The sequence below is a fragment of the Bactrocera oleae genome, chromosome X, assembly GCF_042242935.1.
Source record: "Bactrocera oleae isolate idBacOlea1 chromosome X, idBacOlea1, whole genome shotgun sequence".
NCBI classification, from domain to species: Eukaryota; Metazoa; Arthropoda; class Insecta; order Diptera; family Tephritidae; genus Bactrocera; species Bactrocera oleae.
In genome coordinates, this window is record NC_091541.1 from 29470855 (window position 1) to 29487792 (window position 16938).

The window sequence follows — 16938 nt, forward strand, 5'->3', positions numbered from 1 at the left end:
TGCAAACAACCTGGTTAATAGGTTAAATTTTGAACGTGGTGCCTATTAAATCATCTTATACCATCCCAGTGATAAAATTTAATGTCTCTGACTTGTTTAGTGCTTGATTTATCGCGCTTTTAGTAGTTTTTAATAGTACCGTTATATGGGGAGTGGGCGGGGTTGTCACCCGATTTCACCCATTTTAACACCGTCGGTAGAGATGCTTAAAACATTTGTTCGCAGTGAATTTTGTTATTATAACTTCAGTGGTATAGGATATATGCACATTAAACTTATTAAGGGGCGGGACCACGCCCACTTTAAAAAACAAATTTTAACTGCAGATGCCTCTCCCTACTGTGATCCTGTATATCAAATAAGAGTCTTGTATCTTGTTGTGGAGCTTAGTTATGGCAATTTATTTGTTTTTGATTAATGGCGTTTTGTGGGCGTGGCAGTGGTCCGATTACGCCCATCTGCAATACCGACCGTCTTACGGTACCAGGCAACATGTGCACCAAGTTTCATAAAGATGTGCGAAGTGCTATTTCGTTATGTACCCCCAGAACGGCCAAGCCACAGCACAGAAAGACGTGAAATATTGCAGTTATTCGTTTATTCCTGCAAAAGGTCTCAACGGAGGCCTTTTTTGCAAAATCACCGTCGATATATACTTTTTTATCTTTTTTTTGTTGAAAGTCAAAACAATTCATATATAAAATAAATTATAATTCCAATTATAAGCATGTGCTCAAAATTGATGTAATAATCATTTGAATATTTTATTTCTTCAAATAAATAAAATACCAACACATAGCTACAGCAAGAAATTTTTGAAGAAGATGGATGGCACTCTTTTTGCAAAACTTTAACCCGATATCTTTATTGGCTCTCGATTTCTATACTGTGAAGTGATAGAAGCAGAAGTTTAAAATTGTTTTATATGAGAAGTAGGCGTGGTTGTAGGCCGAATTCACACACCGCAATAAGGGAATGTCATAATAATGTTATAAACATAATTTCGTTTATGTTAAATTGGTCAAGTAGCTCAGAAAAAATAGATTTAACGAGAATTGCAAACGGACAGACTTTTCCCCGGATTGGAACTTGCCCCGTAATCATGATCGTTTATATATATAACTCCATATCTATTTCGATTAGTTTTAGGTGATACAAACAACAGTTAGGTGAACAAAACTATTATATTATGTTGAGAGTATAAAAAGGGGCGTAGCAGGCCGGTTACAGCTAGTAACGGGTGTCCCAAGTAGAGGTAATTTTTTCAATAGCTTTTTTTAGACAGATCACATGTAAGTCGTGTCAAGCTGTCATGTTATTTTTGTTTAGTATTATTTGCCATTTAATCATGGAAAGACTTACTCCTGTATCACCCATCCTGAGACCCAGCATTCATTATTGGATTATATTCGACTGAATAGACCACGTCCAGCACGCTATGAAAAAAATATAGCGGACATACCTGAGAGTGTACACGAAGACCGTGGAAAGTCGATTCGGCGCCGTTCACAGCAACTCGGACTGACGTACGACGACTTGGCGCATTTTACATCAAGATCTTAAATTGAAAAAGTACAAAATACAGCTTGTGCCGTTTTTTCGAGCCAAATTTTGTTCAGCGATGAAGCCCATTTCTGCTCAATGAGTATGTAAACAAGCGAAATTGCCACATTTGAAACGAAGAGCAACCTGAAGAGATTCAAGAGCTGCCATTTCATCCCGAAAAAACAACGGTTTGGTGTGGTTTGTGCGCCCATGGTCATCATCATCATATTTTTTCAAAAATGGTGCCGGTGAGAACGTAACCGTCAATGGCGACCGTTATTGCGGCATGATAACCGACTATTTAATGCCTGAAATTTAAGACCGTGATCTCGGCGACATTTAGTTTTAACAATGGATTTATTGAGAAAACACGTGAGCAGATAATTTCACATTTTGGGTCCGTCGATTGGCCACCAAGATCGTGTGATATCACACCGTTCGACTTTTTCCTGTGGGGATATGTAAAGACTAAAGTATATGCGAACGATCCCCTTCTATTCATTGGAACAAAAGATCACCAGTCGCCACTTAACAGTCGAAATACTCGAACGAATCATCGAAAGTTGGACTTAACGGATGGACCATCTGACTGAGATGTAGCCGCAGCCAACATTTGAAAAAGATAATCTTAAAAATCAAATGCCAAAGAATCTTTTTTCGAGTGATAATAAACATTCCCCATTAAATTTTAATTTTCTGTGTTTCTTTACAAAAGTAGGGAACCTCGAAATAGATCCCCATTTATTATTATAAACTGAAGAAAACGCTCTATACTGTTGACAACCTAACAGCCAAGCTAATAAAGGCTTCATAATCAGTTCAGCTTACTTTCCGTCTATTTAAGTTTATTTAACCTATTCCCTCCTAAAATATGTGTCATACTCCATAAACGTGGCAATCTGGTGAGAAAACGTTATCAGTACGAGGAAAACATACTCTATCAAAACAAGACTGATTTCGTAAATGCTAAGCAACACTGGATTGCATAAAGTTCATAAACACCGTTGCTTTATTTTTGACAAAGCCGTGAGTTTATTTATATGACTTAATTTCTATTTATACTGATAAAAAATGCTACGAAAGAAAGAAGCTTCTAATAGAAGTCCGTATGCGACACAAAGCAGAGTTTAGCAAAAAAAAAACACAATTAGAAGAAAATATTACGTAAAATTAATTAAATAGACAACAAATTGCCTTTTTCTAAAGAAAAAGCGACGAGATGTTTCATAAAGATAATGGGAACTTATAAGAGGATCAAAAATAGAAACAACATATCTGGTGGGAATTTGACAAATCGGGAGTTTTTTGATGTATTAAATGAGGTCTTCGGTAGCCGCAGCAGCATACAGGTGCCAAGTGAAATTACCATAAGTTCACTTCTGGAAGATTTAATAAGCGAGGAACCATTGACATCCAAAAAAGAATCTGAGGAAGAATCCCCAAAAATTTAGAAATTTTTGGATTTAGAGAGAAAGAAAATGCGGTGGAGCAAAAAAACTAGCTGAAATAAAAGTAATTCCTACCTTACTTCAGAAAATTGTTGATAATTCTCAATAACTCTTTCATTTGTTAATTATTTTACACTGCAGTGAATTCATTTAAACGGAAAATAATAAATCTTTGGAGTATTATTAACTTGATTACTTGAAACGAGATACACGACAAAGCAATTATGGGTTCATAAACGTCTAAAATGTAATTAGATTATTTGCCGTGAAGTATTGATTGGCCATATAAACGCATCTGCTTGCTGTATTACTTTGCAAATTGCGTTTATGAAGTTTGCCCACACAACTTAAAATTAAAGCTTTTTTATTGGTTATTTTGATTTTACTAACAAACTGGCAATCAAACAACTTATCGAAAAGAACGACAAATAGACGTTGACACATTTAAATATTTTACTTTACTTTTTACCAAATTAATATTAGCATATCTTTAGTTGTGAGACAATGAACACCCACCCTGTAGGGAATATACAGCAGTACAAAATGGTTTCGTGCCTAATGCACTTCTAAGATAATAGGTAAAGTGTAGGCTTCTTATTTCCATGGTTCAAATTGCCACAAAGTTGAGGGAATAATTTATATATATTGATATTAATTTTCCATGAACTTGTGCGAATTTTGCAGTTGTAAATCTTCCTAACTTACAGAGTTCTTAGTGGGGCATACACCATTCACACGCAAAAATACATATAGGATATGCTTTTTCTGAAAAATCGTAAAAAAGAACTGAAGTCTTCTTATCGATGAGAGCTCCACACAAAATGTACAATCTGGTAATTATTTGGCAATCGCTTGGAAAATTTAAATCATTGTCATAAGTACTTGTCCGAGCATCTTAACGAAATCCAAAACGTAAATATGTGTTTATCTTTATTGTTACCGCGGGCAGTAAAGTACACATACACATTCATACACAGATATCAGCAAATACTTGTTACGGTCAATATACAAAGAAAGGGGACTAAGAGAAAAGTGAAGGCAGCAGACAACTCTGCGAAAGTAGAGAATAGTATATACAAAACATGATCTTATTCATTTATTGACGTTTTTTCCATTTTTTTAAGATTTTATTTCTTTGTCAATTTTATACCCTAAACAGGGTATGTTAAGTTTGCCACGAAGTTTGTAACACCTAGAAAATTCTGCACATGTCCTTTTCCTCCCCCAAGAAGCTACTCATTTGTTGGACCCTCAGATGTCGGACTACTATAGCATATAGCTAACATACAAACTGAACGATCAAAATACAGTCCTTGTATAGAAAACTCTTTTATTTGACAAGATAACTTCAGCAAATGTGATACCGGAAGTTTTCCAAGGCAACGGTGCAATATTCGGAGAAATTTTCCAGATGGGACCACTATATCATATAGCTGCCATACAAGATGAACGATCATAATGAAGTTCTTATGTAGTAATATATGTAATGTGTTATAGCTTAGGTGCAACCGAAGTAAACATTTTTTCTGGTTTTAGTCTCTAATTTGGAATTTTAAAATTTATTTTCATTAGCGACCTAGTTTCTTAACATATACGGCAAAAATTTTCATCGGTAGCAACAATGTTCACATCTTCCATATCCCTGAACTATCATTTCAAAGTACGCATACCCTGTTTCTCTATTTGTATTAGCTGTCTTCGATTCACGAGACAGCGAGCAGAAAAATTGTTGTATTTGCTGTTGTATTTTTAAACATGCTGCTATTTGTTTCACTCTTAAGAAACATGACCGTCGAAGTATGGGTGTGCTAACCTTTCGAATATGCTATAAATACTAAAAAATATGAAAGCTTTAAATAACACCATTACTCTATACAGCAGATATATAGGTTTCTTCTCCCTCCATTCAATTTTGCAATTGATCTATCAGCAAATACCCAAGGTACTTTATTGAAACTTGTTGAACATATTTCACTACCCTCAATACATATGAATGGCACATGCAAGAATCCAATTAAGGTATATTTTTTAGTCTTGTAACATGTTGCTACAGAGTGCAATAGTTCAGTTTACCTAACGGTTGTTTGCAGCACTTGAATGATCGGGATGACGAGGCGAGTTGAATTTCGAATAACCATCTGATGGATGATAACCATATCCATTTCCCATTTAACAGTTATGTTTACATCTACTAAATGCGCCATAACTCACTAAATAAATTCCTCAGAAACATTAAATTTCACAGGCAAGATGATGCTTAAAAACTGTAAAGAAATCGGTGTAAAAAGTGTACAAAGGGCGTGGTGTACCGCCCACCTTTAGGTGAAATCCCATATCTCCAGAGCCACTCGAACAATTTCAAGCACATTTAGTACATACTTTTACCTTGATATTCCTGTCTTACATTGTGAAATAATTAAATCAGACGTCAAACACGCTAACTTTATTAACATTTATCACGATTTGTAATTCTATGTGATTCTTTCACTTTACAGTACACAAGTCAAGCACCAATAAAGTTGTCGGAATAAAACTTTCACAAATAGTTTTCTTTAGATATGACATCTAACGTTTGAAAATTGTTGAAATCGAAATCGAGAATCTTTTCTCGTTACTAGTGTGCCTTTGTGTCAAAAATTTAGTCAACACTTCCCTTAGTCCTCATATACCAAACATAAATATTTTCGCACTTCCGGTTGGCTTTGTACCGTATATATACTTGTATATGGGTCAATGGGTTTGTTGTAAAATTTCTTAGTAAAATTAAGTGAACGTATAAAATCGAATATGCCGAAAATGTGTGAAATCCTGAAATGCTGTTTTCGTACACCACATATAATGATTTTTGTTTATCTAGCGCACTTTATGCCGAATATGTCGAACAGTGTGTAAGTTATATTTATAAAATTTCCTTAAAATATGATATTGAGTATTCTTGTAACGACAAAAGGCAATTAGTCCAGACCTTCTCCTAGCCCCACCATGCCGCATATATACTATATACAGTGATTCCCCACTTTGTAGTCGTTAAACCGTTGGTAAAAATGTATGATATTTTAATGAAATTAAGTGGAGATGTTCTCTTAAAAACATAGTGATTTAGCGCTGAATATGAATAAAATATTTTCCATTTACCCAATATATTAGATTTAGCTCTTTTGTTAGAGTTTTTATCTCATTTGAGGTTGATTTAAATATTAATATTGCGGACATGAAGTAAAGGTTAGGTTAGACAACTGGTCCCTTCACATGGCGGATGGCTCGCACTTAGACTGTTATGTACAGCCCTTTGTGAAGCCAAATGAAAAGCTCCTCGGACAGCATCCAGTTAGGTGGGAAGTAAAATATCTATAGAAATAAACCTAATTGAGTCTATGACCTATAGTATATGTTACAATAATAAGATACCATTTATGAGTTTAATCTTTTTACAGTTTCGTCGAATAATAAAAGTTGAATCTTACGCAACATTTTTTAACAGCAAGTTTTGCAAAGATCTAATTGTATTTTCTCGGCTTTGGTTCTTGCGGGAGTATAAAATGTATAAAGTCATACAGTAATTTTATGAGTTTTGAATACACATAGTACACATATACGTAAAAGGGTGTATATACTAGGTATCCATGTCAATACGGCTATAGAAAGCTTTATTTTGCATATGAACAAATGTTTTGCCAGCGAGCCATTTCAATTACATTTTATACGCAAGAGTTTGTATGCATTTATGCAGGATGCTGGTATGCGTATACACTTTTCTAGTATATATCATTAGTAATTTCTACATTCTCATTTACACACAAACAATGTACTACCGATAGGTTTGTTGGAAGATTTTTATACTCTTGCAACACGTTGCTACAGAGAATAATAGCTTTGTTCACCTAACGGCTGCTTGTATTTGTATTACCTAAAACTAATCGAAATAGATATAGAGTTATATATATATTGTATATAAATGATCAGGATGACAAGACGAGTTAAAATCTGATCTGTCTGTAACTTGAGTAAAAATTGAGATATCGTAATGAAACTTTGTACAAAAAGTGAGGATAAGTTCGTAAATGGGCGTACTCACTTGCATCCCACAAAACTATATATTTCCATAACTAAGCACTAAATGAAGATGTAAAACTGTAATCTGACGCAGGGATCGCAATACCCTGGGGGCATCTGTGGGTTAAAAATATTAAAAAATTAGGCGTGGCTCGCCCTCTGATAAGTTTAATGTATTGTCATATATCCTAAAACATTTAAGCTATAAGAACCAAATTCGCTCACGACAAATCCCTTAAGCACACCTACTGACACTGTAAAAATGGATGAAACCGTGATAAACCCGCCCACTTCCCATATACTAAAAGCATGATAAATCAATAAAAATATATGCCAGAGACATAACACCCGAATTGGTACGAGTGGGCTTTATAGGAGCCGGGGTGAAAATGAGACGACGGGCGTGGTACCGCCACATTTAGGTGAAAACTCATATCTCAGGACCCTCTCGACTCGACACTCATATCTTGACATTTCTAGGGTGCAGCACGAAAATGGGACTACAATCACACCTACTTCCTATATAACAAAATTTTCATTCCAACTGATTCTTCCACTTTCCAGTGTACAAATTAAGCACCAATGAATGTATCTTGATAGAACTTTGTACGAATACGTTATTGAAATTTGGTGCAAATCCTTTCCTGATAACAGGATGCCTGTATGTCAAAAATGTGTTGAATCGAATGATTTCGAACTTCTGGTTTCCTTTATATGGCATATATCTGCCAATATGTGGGTTATCTTAGTGAAAACAAGAAAAAACGTTAACTTCGGTTGCACCGAAGCTATAATACCCTTCACAAATACAAAGGCTCTTTACAAGAACTTTATTCCGAACGTTCAATTTGTATGGTAGCTATATGATATAGTGATCTGATCTGACTAATTTCTGCGGATAATAATTTATTGCCTTAAGCATAACTCGGGCCTAATTTCGTGAAGATACCTCGTCAAATATACAAATCTTCCATGCAAGCACTTTACTCCTATCGTTCAGTTAATATGGCAGCTATATGCTATAGTCATCCGATCTATACAATTTCTTTGACGATTCGATTATTGCCTTAAATAATAATCCATGCAAAGTTTCGTGAAGGTACCTCGTCAAATGAAAGAGTTTTCCATTCAAGCACTTCATTTTGATTGTTCAGTTTGTATGGAAGCTATATGCTATAGTGGTCCGATATCGGCCATTCCGACAAATGAGCAGCTTCTTTGTGAGAAAAAAGGACACGTGCAAAATTTTAGATCGATAGCTTAAAAACTGAGGAACTAGTTTGTACATATACAGACAGACGGACATGGCTAAATCTCCCCTTCATTCCATTCCATTCCTGACTTTAAACCGTTTAGATTGGTCAAAATGTGTAATAGTTTAATAAAATTAAATGGTCTTGACCTTGATCTAAACCTTATATCAATAATACAATGAATTCCTATCCTCTGGTTGACGTTTTCACATTAACTCATTATATTAAATTTAGCTTCTTCGGTTGAGCTTATATCACTTATTTCTCATTAAAGGATGATTTTAATATAATTTTTAAGAAATAAAACTAAGTTAGCCTAAAACCTTCAAAAAAGATTAATAAGGTACATACTAAATTTGATCGTAATCAATTCACGATTTCGTCGAACAATGAATGTTGAATTATTTCGCAACATTTTTTAATATAATAAGTTTTGCGAACACCTAAATCGGCCTTAAACCTTGCAAGTTGCAAGAGTATGAAATGTTCGGTTACACCCGAACTTAGCCCTTACTTACTTGTTAGAAATAATGTTTATACTGTAAGAGGTGGTCCACAACGCCGTTATAAACAACATTGAGCTTCTTCAATTCAAGCTGCACCAAGTGTGTCTTGTACTTAATCCAGATATGTTCAACTCATTTCCTGGTTAGTTTGCTTGGATATATTGATGTCGTTTCTTTTATACTCTCGCAACCTGTTGCTACAGAGTATAATAGTTTTGTTCACCTAACGGTTGTTTGTATCACCTAAAACTAATCGAGTTAGATATAGGGTTATATATACCTACATAAATGATCAAGATGAAGAGACGATTTGAAATCCGGGTGACTGTCTGTCCGTCCGTCCGTCCGTCCGTGCAAGCTCTAACTTGAGTAAACATTGAGATATCTTTATGAAACTTGGTAGAAATGTTTCTTGGTACCGGGAGACTGTTGGTATTGCAGATGGGCGTAATCGGACCACTGCCACGCCCACAAAACGCCATTAATCAAAAACAAATAAATTGCCATAACTAAGCTCCGCAATAGAATACAAGACTCTTATTTAGTATACAGTATCACAATAGGGAGGGGCATCTGCAGTTAAATTTTTTTTTTAAGTGGGCGTGGTCCCGCCCTTAATAGGTTTAATGTGCATATCTCCTAAACCGCTAATGCTATAATAACAAAATTCACTGGAAGCAAATGTTTTTAGAACCTCTACCTACAGTGTGAAAATAGTTGAAATCGGGTGGCAACTCCGCCCACTCCCCATATAACGGTACTGTTAAAAACTACTAAAAGCGCGATAAATCAAGCACGAAATACGCCAGAGACATTAAATTTTATCTCTAGGATGGTATGAGATAACTTTATAGGAACCGCGTTCAAAATTAGACAGTGGGCGTGGCACCGCCCACTTTAAGTGAAACCCCATATCTTGGGATCTGCTTAACCGATTTCAACCATTCGGTGTATAACGTTCTTTTTATATTTCTATGTCATAGTGCGAAAATGGGCGAAATCGCACTACAACCACGCCTATTTCCCATATAACACCATTTTCAATTCCATCTGATTCTTTCACTTTCCACTATGCATATCAAGCAACGATGATTATATCGGGGTAAAACTTTGCGTGAATAATACGTTTAAAGTATGCCACCTTGTGACCAAAAATTGTCTAAATCGAACCCAGTGCCTATAGTTGACCTTCTACCGAAAATATCAGTAAATCCATAAAGAAATCTCAAACGAGTATACCATTTGACTTTGCGAGAGTATAAAATGTTCGGCTACATCCGAACTTTGCCCTTCCTTACTTGTTTTTTTTTTTTGCAAACGTTATATATTGCGCTGTGCGCAGTTACAAAAGTTCTTTACTCCACAAAATGGATACATACACAGTACATGCTCATCGTTACATGCAACTGCATATGGTTCTATGGCAATTGATGTTCTCAAACACCACAACTCGACGAAACAAACGGCATTCTTCAATGTATGTTGATTGACTTTGTTGATGGTTTTTGTTTTTTGTTTATTTGCCTTTACTGGAAAATTAAAAAGTCCACTGATTGTATGATTGCTCACAGGAAGCGTAAACGAACGCTATTAACTATGGTAGTGCATTAGTGGTATAGGGAAGCTAACACTTATGGTAAGCAAGAATGTATTAGATTGGGTAAAAAAAAATGTTTTATTTTCGCTTGGTACTCCGAAGAATTGATTGGTAGACACTCTAAGAAAGGCTCTCTAAGTATCAGCTCTCAATTTCAACAGGAAGGTCTTTGGAATACCAAGCGGAAAAAAACCTTCGTTTATTTACCCACCCCAATGTATACATGGATATGTGCTCTACAGAGAAATGCATTAGTACGAAATGCGATCAATTGTAGTTCTCTAGCACCATTATGATGAAAGTATATAACAATACTAGAAAACCCCGCCATCGCCTTGCTGTGGCCAAGGTATAATATTATAAAATCAGGATAATAATAAATGCCAAACTTCGTTAAGATATCTCGTCAAATCCAAAAATTTTTTATACAACTTGATTCCTTTCGTTAAGTTTGTATGGCAGCTATATGCTGTAGTTGTCTGACATCGGCGTTTCCCACAAATAAGCAACTTGGAGGGGTGAAAAGAACGTGCAAAATTTTAGATCGATATCCCAAAAACTGAGGGACAGATGGAAAATAACAACATCTTTCTATTGTTATTTTTTATATTTTCAAATCTCAAAACTTGAAATAAAGTGTGGTTTTTTATAGAAAAGTTAAGCCTCAAAACTAAGAGGTTACTAATATGTTTCTTATGACATAAAGAAGAAATTCTCCATCACGAATAGAAGCGAATTACAATTACGCTTGCGTCAGCGGACATGATAGCACAGGGTTGCAACGCAAATCATGCCAGTTTTTTTGGACAACTGATATAGTTTGTTCGATTTACTACACTCAAACGCTTAGCGAATCTAAGACAACTATTATTGGTTAATCCGTCTTTGGCTACCTTCTATTAGAAGAATAAAGGTGAGCAAATATTCAACCGAAAATTTGAAAGGTGCACTTTGGGTATATCTATAATGTAGGTATTTAGAAATTCTGTTTGAAAATATATGCTTCCATTTTCATCAACAAAAAGGTCGATAGATTCAGAATTCGTCAGATTGCATGGCAATATTTGTTGTATCAGGAAATAGACTTCGTCAACATCTACATTTTTGCTGCCAATATAACCCGGTTTTTAAGACTTATGATTCAAGTAATAATCTTGTGGAAAATCTTGCCCGGAAAAATACTGTAAACGTTCATGGTTTGATGTACATATCTTCCAAACCACAGAAGCTAAATCAACCAAACTTGCTGAGAAAGAACCCTTTTAGCACTTTTTTATACAATAAATAATATCAGATAATAACTACGTGATAACTCTCTGAGTAAATGCTCCTCTAGCATTAAATTTTACAACCAAGATGGTAGAGAAGGGCTTTATTGGAGCAGGTCTGCCCACCTTTAGGTGATACCCTATATTTTACGAACTACTAGACCAAGTTCAATTCAAATTTATCCAAACATTCCTATCATACTTTTTATTTTTTCCGATTCTTTAACTTTATAGTATGCAAATTAAACATCAATGAAGTTATACGAATAAAACTTTGCACAAATAATACTCTCAAGGTATTACATTTTACGCCCACTAATTGTCGAAATCGGACCATAAGTTTTCAAGGACCCAGACGCCAGATATGTGGAACCAGTGCATATATTTGATTTTTTACCGAACATATTGGACAATCTGTGAGGTCTAGTAATGAAATTTGAGGAGAATATTTTTTTGATCACGACATGACCTTGTGCCAAAAACAGGTCAAATGGTCTTAATAACTAACCTAACTTTGAACTTCCGGTTGACTTTATACCACAGCTATCGGTCAATATTTAAGAAATCTTAATGAAGTTCAGAAATAATATATTTTTAACAGTGTATCCTCTTGCCTAAAATGGATGAAATCAGGGCAATACTTACCCAAGTCCTCATATACCTAATATTCGGAATTTCAAACATCCGCTCGAATTTATACCTTACCTATTGGTGAATCTGTAAGGTTTCTTAATGAAATTCCGAGAGCATCATATGTAAATATTTAAGATACCTTAGCAAAATGAACTGAACGTATAATATTGAATATACTAGAGTTTAATGACGAAAATTTTCGATATCGATCCAGGATAATTTTCATTAGTCCAGAATGAAATAGGCATTTTCCATTCCTTGGTTGATGTTTTTCTCATATAAATCATGTATTAAGTTTAGCCCCTGATTGATATATCTCATTTGAGTTAACTAGGTTGGTCTTGCTGCTCAAAATGTTTAAATACAAAACAACACCTAAAGTGAGCTATGCTCACCTAAACTCACCTTTCTCACTATTATTTTACATTAATTTAAGGTATCTCTGCTAAATCCAGCATAACTAGACTAATGACGACGTCCCGACTTAAGGTTAACCAAATTATTATTTTGTAAAAATTATTTCAATTTCTGTTTAGCAATTTTTTTAAATGAAAATCTTAAAAGATTTAGCAACGTATAAAATCTTTCATCAGTGCAAATTATATGGTTTCCGTTAGCTTCATTTACTTGAAGTTGTTAATAAATTAATTAGAACACCCTTAATTAATGTAAAACTGAGTCTGCCAAATTACATTAGTAAACTCAGGGGGAAGATATAGCCAATAATTCGGGAAATAGTTAATACAATGTTTAATTTATTTGCGGCATATCTCAAAGAATATTGGTACTTACCCATTGCTTTCGGGTCCAGCTGATATGGAGGTATACCACAGTGCGCAGGGGGTGGTGTCGTCAAAGGATCGCCATTGTGACAGAAAAATGGAGAGAGACCAATTTTATTTGCCTGAAAAAAGGATATTCGTTATATTAATACTTTAACAGAAATCTACAGTACAGCAGATACCTTAGCAACTAATTACTACTAACCTTATTAGGTCAAAAATAAATACATTAGCTATAAAGACGTTGAGCTAACCGATCGTCACAAGCCTTACAGAACTAATCTCAACAAAAATACTGTCAAGTTTATATGCAATTTCATGCAACTGTTCTCAGAGTGACATTTCCTGTGTTATTTTTGTTTACAATGGAAAACGAATAATAATTTTCTGATAAAACATTATTTCTGAATGAAAAAATATACAGTTCATACAAAGCCATTGCTATGTTACGGAAAATCTACCGCAAAATATTCAATGGAAAAGTATTGGTTTGCTGACTTTCGTCGTTATCGTATTCACTTAACAGCATTCCCATTTCAACGGAGCCAAGGGGATCAAGGGTTTGACCAGCATTTTTGAGACTCACGGGGAATTTTTCGCTTCGACTATCTCGCAATGGTATAACAATCGATAAACAATATTCTTGTCGTGATAAAAGTTAAGCCAAGGATTTTTCAGAACATGTAGTAAGATATGTAAGTATGTATAACGAATTTTTGTGAAATGCTCAAAAGGTTTTTTTTTGGATACGTAATCGCAAAAAAAATTTTCTGGTACTATAAAAGGTGCGTTCCAAAGTAAGCAGGACTTTTAAAAAAAAGACAGAAGAAATGGCTTTATCGGCAAAATCAATTAATTTTATTCAAAATAACGCTTTCCTTTCATCAGCAAATTCATTTTTCCGAAAAGGTAGAAGTCGCACGGTGCCATATCAGGTGAATACAGGCAGTGGTTGATTGTTAAAATTTGATTTTTGGTCAAATAATCGGCTACAAGCGTCGATCGATGAGACGGCGCATTATCGTGCAACAAACGCCAACTTCCATCTTCGCGATATTCGGGGCGAACACGTCGAATACGGCGCACCAACACGGCGTTCAAAACTCCAAGGTAGAATACCGCATCAACGTTTTTGGCCTTGGAATCATAAAAACCAATCAGCATTGTCTTCACTTTTGACTTCTCCAGGCGCGATTTTTTGGGTTCATGTTCATCGTCATTTATGTCCTCACGACCACTTTGAAAACGTTGAAACCACTCGTGCACCCTGCTGGGATAGTCAATCATCGCCATAAACTTGTTTCATCAATTGAAACGTTTCGGTAAAAGTTTTACCAATTTTAAAACAAAATTTAATGTTGGCTCTTTGTTCCAAGCTTATTTTCGCACCAATGACAAAAACATACTGACACTTAAAACACAATAACTTCACTTCCAATAGATGAAGTGTCATGGAAATTTTACTAGAAGTCGATCAAGGATAACAGATTCTAAAGCACTAGTCGACATATATGTAGATGGCGCCACTAGTTTACTTTGTTACTATTTTACTGTTTACTTTGAAACGCACCTTGTATTCATGTATATTAACAAGGTCAAAACGATTACGAAATAAGCTTCGAATTATATGAATGACCAGTTTAAAGGCTTTATGATTTATGTATAGTTTTTTCTATCTCTAAATGCCAGACGAATTGTATAGCTTCACTTGCATTTAAGAGTAGATTGATCACATGCTAATTATATAATAATTTCTTAGTACAAGTATGATCTTTAGATGAATGAATATAATAATAAACTGTACCATTAGACGACAATTCAACATCCGTTCTCATCAAAATGTGACCCACTTGAGCATAAGAATATAAAACAATCTTCCGTATACGGCATAAATCACATTTTGACACTGGTTATTGAAAATAATAATTTTTAAACAAGTAAGGAAGAGCTAAGTTCGGATGTAACAGAACATTTTATACTCTCGGAAAGTCAAATGGTATACTCGTTTGAGAAAAAATATATTAATCCTCACTGACCGACATATTTGGCATACAACTGGTTAGAATACCGAAAAGCATTAGTAAGTAGTATATGGAAATTGAGGATAGTATTAACCCGATTTTATCAATTTTTGCCAATTCCACATACTAAGAACATGCCACAGACTTATAAAATGCTCCCACTGTTTCATTAAGATACCTCACATACCATCACCAATCATATAGAGTAAATTCAGACGATCGTTCGAAAATCCTGATATTAGTTACATGGTCTAGGTAAAGTATTCACCCAATTTGATACATTTTAAGCTCATATTCATTGAGATAACTCACATATTGGCCGATATATGCAGTATAAAGTCACCCGGAAGTTCATAAATCTTTATATTAGGTATATGAGGGCTATAGGAAGTATTGATTCGATTCAAAATCAATTTTGACACAAAAACATACTATTATTGAGAGTTTCTTTTATTTATTTTATTACATGAATTTCAATTATATATCTTACAAATTGAACGATATTTTCGGTAAAAAGCCAAGTCGAACTTAGGGGCTTGAACAGTATTAGTTCGATTTAGACAATTTTTGGTCACAAGGTGGTATCGTTTAAACGCATTATTCACGCAAAGTTTTACCCCGATACAATCATTGATGCTTTATTTGCATAATGGGAAATGAAAACATCAAATGGAATTTAATATTGTGTTATATGGGAAATAGGCTTGGTTGTCATTCGATTTCGCCCATTTTCACACTATAATATAACATTCTTATGCACCGAATTTGGTTGAAATCAGTTAAGCAAATTCCAAGATACAAGCCCACCGTCTAATTTTGAACGCGTTTCCTATAAAGTCATCTCATACCATCACAGAGATAAAATGTAATGTATCTGGCGTGTTTAGTTCTTGATTTATCGCGCTTTTAGTAGTTTTTAACAGTACCGTTATATGGGGAGTGGGCGGGGTTGTCACCCGATTTCACCTATTTTTACAATGTCGATAGACATTTGATTTCAGTGAATTTTGATATTATAGCTTCAGCGGTTTAGGAGATATGTACAATAAACCTATTATAATGCAGCACCACGCATTCTTTTTTAAAAAAATGTAAACTGCAGATGCCCCTCCCTAATGTGAGCCTGTATACCGAATAACAGTCTAGTTATAGCAATTTATTTGTTTTTGATTAATGGCGTATGTAGGCGTGGCAGTGGTCTGATTACACCAACCGTCTTACGGTACCAAGAAACATGCGTACCAAGTTTCACAAAGATATCTCAATTTTACTCAAGTTACAGTGTGCACAGACGGACGGACGGACAGACGGACAGACAGTCACTCGGATTTCAACTCGTCTATATAACCCTATATCTAATTAGTTTTAGGTGATACAACCAACGGTTAGGTGAACAAAACTATTATACTCTGTAGCACCATGTTGCGAGAGTATAAAAATAATGTTCTTCCTTTCAAATAGTCATATTATTACCGATAGAAGGAAGGTTGCGTTCAGTTTAAATAATTTAAAGGGATTTCCACACCCCAAGAAGAGAAGAAAAGTCAGTTAAATTTCAATTTCTGTACATAGCATTTGTATATATACATATATTTACAAATATACATATATTTACATATATACATATATTTACATATATACATATATATATATACATATACATATATTTATTTACATACTCATTTATGTGTACGTCCTTATGTGTTCGTTCTGTTTTTTTTGTGTTATGGTGGTTGGTGAATTTCCTGCAGGCGATTCATATGGTCACGTTGGTGTTGGTGGTTGATAACTTGGCGTGAATGAAAACATAATAGTTTTTATTTTTTATTGGA

General features: G+C 34.7%; 1 protein-coding gene across 17 annotated transcripts in view; it reads right to left on the bottom strand.

The window, feature by feature from the left end:
* pan (transcription factor pangolin) overlaps nt 1-16938 on the bottom strand; it is a 217614-nt gene that overhangs the window by 128930 nt on the left and 71746 nt on the right. For all 17 annotated transcript variants that reach the window (XM_036362149.2, XM_070112584.1, XM_070112583.1 and 14 more), the window contains one exon: nt 13096-13207. In XM_036362149.2, coding sequence (XP_036218042.2) covers nt 13096-13207 — 112 coding nt within the window. The remainder of the gene's footprint in view (nt 1-13095; nt 13208-16938) is intronic.